Here is a 5,878-nt window from a genome sequence, read left to right on the forward strand (position 1 = left end):
TTCTTTATAAAATGTACATAGAAATTATTTGAAATTAACAAAATATATTAAACTAAAAATACCATTGTGGACAAAATTCTTATAATTTAAAACACAATTAATTTTATGCATCCTTATATAATTTTTAAAACATTGTTCAAAAAAACTAAAACATAATAATAAATAAATAAAACACATATAAATATATACACTCACTAATAATTCATAATTGCCATTTTAAAATTAATTTTTTTTTCATTTTACAATATTCGCGCAACGCACGGATACGTATACTAGTTATTTTAATGGAAAGGGCCTAAAATGCCCTTAAAGTAAGAGATTCGGTACAATATCACCCTCCATTCACCTAATGAATGTGATCCGTTAGACATAAGTGTATTTTTGAGCCGAAAGGTGAACTTCAAGGGTATTTTAGGACCGATAGGTAGATGGAGGGCAATTTTGTACCAGTTCAAATACTTGAGGAGCATTTTAGGCCCTTCTCCATTAAAATAATTACATATTGTCTCACTAATTAATAACTCATATCAAAATTCAAGTTAAAATACACCTAGATACATATATATTTGTTACTAGATACACTAAAATATGAAAAGAGTCGAACAAGAAAAGGAGAGAGGCGGGTGAGAGTATATGTATTCCTAAATATATGTGAATCACACTAAATACATATATCCGAAATACCAAATATATTCTGAAACAATGATTACTATGGTATATTCAGAATACCAGATATATTCTGAAATACAAATACATAGGGAAATAGGCGAGCAGAGGAGAGAGCAAGTGAGATAGGAGAAGCGAGTCAAAGAGTTAAATACATGCAATTGCAAATCTATTTGGATACAATATATGTAAAACAATGATTACTATGGTAGTCTAGCAATCTACTTGCAATTGCAGAAGATACCCATTATAAAATTTAAACTGTACATGAAAGAACCATGAAGTAAAACTCCTTTGTGCGTGCTGTCCAAATTCTCATCCTATTGAATAAAAACAGAACAGGTGACAATATGATTAGCAGCCCTGCACCTTCGCGTTTCTTCATTTGCCAAGAGTTTTTCTGCAAGCGTGAAACATGTTTGAGAGGCTTCCATGCTCATGTTCTTACACATTCAACAAAGATCAAGTCAACAACAGGGACCATCTGAAGAAATAACTGCCGCAACCACAAAAGACCTGTGGCATTGGCAAACAATTGACCAGAAGAATGCATGTGCAGACTCTTCCAGAGTATTTAGTGCGGGACCAAGAACCATGTCTTACCCCTCAGCCATTGTAGCAGAAGGGAAAAATCTCATGATGAAGCTAGAAAGGGACCAAATACAAATTACCCCAAGAAATTGAAGGACATTTAGAAGTGCGCTCAATGAGCCATTTATTGCCAAGTTCTGTGCAGTCATCTCAGCTCCTCTTACAGTCAAAGAAAGGGCTGTTACTAGTTGTGCAGCCCTATTCAGCTGATGCAGCCTGTAAACCTGTAAAATTGTGACAAATAACCTCATCAACTACCATAAAACTCCCTTGGGACATGTATAATTTTTTAGACAAATTGCTTTTGAGGATCTTTACTTTGGGAAGTGTTAACTTATTCAATCAGCAAGGGGGAGCATAAATTTCTTTCAAGACAAGTGGGAAGCAGTGTAAAGTTGCACAATCATCTTACTGAATATTTGGATAAACTATTCATGCTTTTGGAGAGATATAATATGAAGTTATTTGGCAAATAAAACAGACGTTATCAGAAACAGTCTAAGCAGAAAAACTACAAACTACAAGTCTGATGTCCAGTGATACTAGTATGACATTATAGTAAAAGATAAAATAAGACATCCAACAACAAACTTGAAAATTCTTGTGTTGGTGTAGTCTATCTTAATTGGGGAGTCTACTTAATTGGTCTTTCCATTAGAACAATGAAAGTTTACATGGATAATAAAAGCATGACATAGTTTAACAAGTCAACTTAGTAAAGTTTGAGAAATGAAAACTGTCATTCACGGATCTGGTAGTGTTATTATAGGAACTGAAAAAAGAAAGTTTATCTATGTCATTTGAAATATTTGGAAGGGTTTAAACATCCAGACTGTAGAAAATTAAGTTAGAAGAGCTGCAAAAAGTTTTAGTTGAACACAAGGGAGTGTGTTGGGGGAGGGTGGCCCTATTCCTGATAACATTTAAAGTTAAACGTCATGGGGCCACAATACAACAAAAATCACAGTGGCCAGTGTTCAGTGTTCCCTCTCTACAAAAACATTCCAAGTAAAATTACTAAGTCAATCTAGTCCTTACCTGAAAAACAATTGGGATAACAGACCATGAAGGCGAGTCAATATATCTTGCGTACTGTTCAAAAGCAAATTGCACAACAATACCAACAAGATAAGGGGCAAGAGTAGCAGAAGCTGCAGGACCAGTCCATGGCCAGACAAGCCCCATGGTCACCATTGGAATTATTAGACTAAGTGCTAGTACAGAAATTGAAGATATTCTATATACGAGTGGTGGCATAGTTTTCCTGTCAGAAGATATTAGCTCAAGCGGTCTCCTTAAACGATCTATTAGGAGAAGAAACACTGCTGCTCCACAGTAAAAGAGAGCCTCTGTGAAGAACAAGATGAGGAAATCTGCAGGTTAAGAGCACAGTTTATTTAGCAAAACTGCGATGAAACGACTGCTTGTTTATAACTTAAAGAAGGAAATCATTAGCATGAACATCGAATAACAACAATCAAACATGATCGACATTTCAGCCACATAACAGGCACCTGATATTGACACAGATAGTATGTGGGTCGCTATAACTTACAAGGGTCTTCTCTCTCTTGGTTTATTTATGTAAAGAAATAGATCGTGGGTCAAACTCAACCCCAAAGGCCAGCTCAAAGGGAGGAGGATTGTCCAAGCATATAAGGAGAACAATTACCCATCCCATATACGATGTGGTACTCTAACCACTTCCCGCACACACATACCTCATTAACCAGGGCATGGGCAGCATAATATGGGGGCCCAACATTTGTGAACAAAGAATTGAGAAGGACCATGTAAAGAAATAAATCTTGGGTCTAACTCAACTCCAAAAGCTAGCTCAAAGGGAGGAGTTGTCCAAGTCATATAAGGAGACTAATTACCCATCCCATATCCGATGTGGGATTCTTTAATAGTTTTGCGTACAAATCATTGAGTCAGTGGACACAAGATATCGTACTGCCACAATTTTGGATGAGTGCTTATTTATTTGTTATAGAAATATGATGATGCGATCAGAAACATCATCATAGCTTCTTTTGTTCTTTTTTCTTGGGGGGGGGGGGGTTGTTTTTTCTTTGGGGAGCTAAAGCAGGTTGGTAGATAAACTAAATGAAACAAATATGAATATGTCAGAAACATGTTATAACATAAGCCTTGCCTACCAGTTAACAAAGAGTCCTCAAATATAGTTGATAATATCCTGCGCAAATAAAGCGAGGGAAAGATGAAAGAGGCTACAAGGACAGCTGGACCGACAAACCATAGTAGAATGTTCTCGTTCTTTGCAGCAGTGGACACAAGGATTTTCTCCTCCCTTCTGTAAGGACGATTGTAGAATGATAGTACCCCAGGCTTACCACCAGCACCTTCAAGTTGGGCATTTGAACTACTGACAGAGGCAATGTATTCAACACTAGGATGTTCACTTTCTTGCACAGAAACATCTTCCTCAAGCTCACTGTTGGGCAACTGGTCCTCTGCAGTGGCAAAGAAACTGAATTGCCTCCTACTAGAACTTCTCAGCACCTTTAGCTTTTCAAGCTTGAAATGATGTGACCTAACAACTTGTGATGGCAGAAGACAGCCAAGGCAAGGGATAAAAAGAAAAGAAAAAAGAGGAGAACAAAGTTACAGCAAGTCATCCAACAGAGGTTAAGCACTCACTTTGAGGAACTTGCTATTACTAAGGCGACAAGAAGTGACTTAAAAGTATCGAATAACAATTTTCTTCCATTAGAAGTGAACCAAATACTAACATTTGCAACATTTGCTTTGCCAACCCTTACTGGAATAAGAGATACAAGGGAAGACATGCAACTTAAACTTTTTCCCGTTCTGAATAAAGGAAATGCAACTTAAAACTTATATCAGTTAATAGAGAAAACAATTGCTCAATTGCATCATAAACAAGAATTTTAATTTTGAAAGGAACTTCCCAATTTGACTACCTTTATCATTTCTTAGACTTTCCACGGCAAACCTCTGCATGCAGAATACTCTTGGTCCTGCACTCACCTGGATGGTAAAGCATGGAATCAAACAAGCACTCTATAAAAGATTGCATAGATCACCGCACGACGGTACTAGAGAAAAAAGATCAAGAAAATACATTTAACTCAAGTATACCAAAAGGAAAAGAAGAATCATCTAATCATTTGACTGAGAATAATTCAGCTCAGTACTTCCAGTATATGGACACGCATAAGACTCAAGGTATAAACTGCAGTTGCATGCCAAAAGACTGTGTACCATCACAAACCAATGAATATCAGGTCACAACGAAGCCACAGTTCAAGTCAAGAGACATGCTACTAAGCTTATAGGTAACTTAGGACGAATAATTCCATTCCTTATTCAAGAGGGAAGAAGAGACTGTTCCATGTAATATACTAGCTTTTGGGCACGCTAGTTACACGTATACCCTTATCAATAAGGATAAATTTTTGAAAAGAAGATAAATTTGGTTTAACTTGTTGTTTCTTTCCTGTTTTGTGTCACCAAGTATGATATTTTCATATTTGTGGTGATGTAAACTGAAAAGTAAGTTTGTTTTAAGTATAATACAAAGATATTCCTCTCAACATGTTTCAACTTTTCAACTACACACTTGACTTGTACCAAACAAAAAAAGAGCTCAAAATAAACACTTCTTGCAAAAAATCCAAACAAACAATTCTTGTCAAAAAGAAAAAACTGATAATCAAACCTGCCTCTAGTGTAAGGTCATCTTCTTTTGCCTTTTCATTTTTTCATCACCTCAACCCATTGACTCTTCCTCAATCTTTTCGCCTATCCAATTGTATAGCGTGATTGCAATATTTCAGCACAACCATTTCCTTAACTCATTTTTTCGAAAAATCTTTTTTCTCTAAGATCCCTAATATTATGTTTAGGCCTCATCTTTCAATGCTTGTCGCAGAAAGGATAATTAAGAGTCGTTGGATAGTTCAAAGACATAAATGACTCCAAATAGAATTTAGTATTTATGGGATTTAACCCATAATAACCAAAATTCTCGTATTCAGGTCCTCTAGAACAAACTAGAAGTTTCATGGGATTAAACAACCATAAAAAGAACACACCAAGTAAAATCTCATAATTGGAGTCTGAGGAGGATAGAATATGGACAGAATTACCACTTGTTTTCCAAAGACCTTCAGCTCAAGTGTAATAAATCCAGGTAGAAAGAAGAAGACAGCAAGGAGAATAATAGCAAGTAACAAGGTAACAGTGAAAAGTCTACCGGAAAGCTACTGAAAACAACAATAAAATAATGTGATAATTGAAACACAGTAAATAACATGCTAGGATAGATTATTCAGGATTGTTGATTTGAAATAATAGTTTGGGCGGAGTCTCCAGCTGCAATAAAGGTAGAAGACGGAAAACTTGAAGTTCTCTCGATCTGACCGATTTAGCTCAGGATGAGTAGAAGGTTATAAACTTACCTTGGAGAAGATCTGGTAGCAGCTGAAATGGAGGAGATGCGACATTGGAAAGCTTATTTTGATTTCTCCGGCAGCTGATGATCGGAGCTCATCAATGGGGGCTTATATATAATTATATATATATATATAAATGGGCCCAAATGAGGTAGGTAATTAATGGTGTTAAATTTTTC

At 36.1% G+C, this 5,878-nt stretch overlaps 1 protein-coding gene across 1 annotated transcript; it reads right to left on the reverse strand.

The window, feature by feature from the left end:
• Positions 1–792: 792 nt before the first annotated feature.
• On the reverse strand, positions 793–4,272 carry LOC125819418 (uncharacterized). Its single transcript, XM_049498852.1, has 4 exons — positions 4,206–4,272; positions 3,420–3,821; positions 2,296–2,630; positions 793–1,481 (listed from the first exon to the last, which is right to left on the reverse strand). Exons 1-4 carry the CDS (start codon positions 4,243–4,245, stop codon positions 1,266–1,268), a joined length of 993 nt encoding a protein of 330 aa, XP_049354809.1. The 5' UTR covers positions 4,246–4,272; the 3' UTR covers positions 793–1,265.
• Between the last annotated feature and the right edge of the window lie 1,606 nt (positions 4,273–5,878).

This window comes from Solanum verrucosum, unplaced genomic scaffold (assembly GCF_900185275.1).
Source record: "Solanum verrucosum unplaced genomic scaffold, falcon-dt-bn FXZP01000318.1, whole genome shotgun sequence".
Classification (NCBI taxonomy): domain Eukaryota; kingdom Viridiplantae; phylum Streptophyta; class Magnoliopsida; order Solanales; family Solanaceae; genus Solanum; species Solanum verrucosum.

Excerpts from the sequence above, each read along its gene's own strand:
- LOC125819418 (XM_049498852.1), bottom strand. The coding sequence starts at position 4,245 with ATGCAGAGGTTTGCCGTGGAAAGTCTAAGAAATGATAAAG. Across the intron at positions 3,822-4,205 it reads AAGTCTAAGAAATGATAAAG|TTGTTAGGTCACATCATTTC; the intron begins GTAGTCAAATTG and ends TGCCATCACAAG. Across the intron at positions 1,482-2,295 it reads TTATCCCAATTGTTTTTCAG|GTTTACAGGCTGCATCAGCT; the intron begins GTAAGGACTAGA and ends ACAATTTTACAG.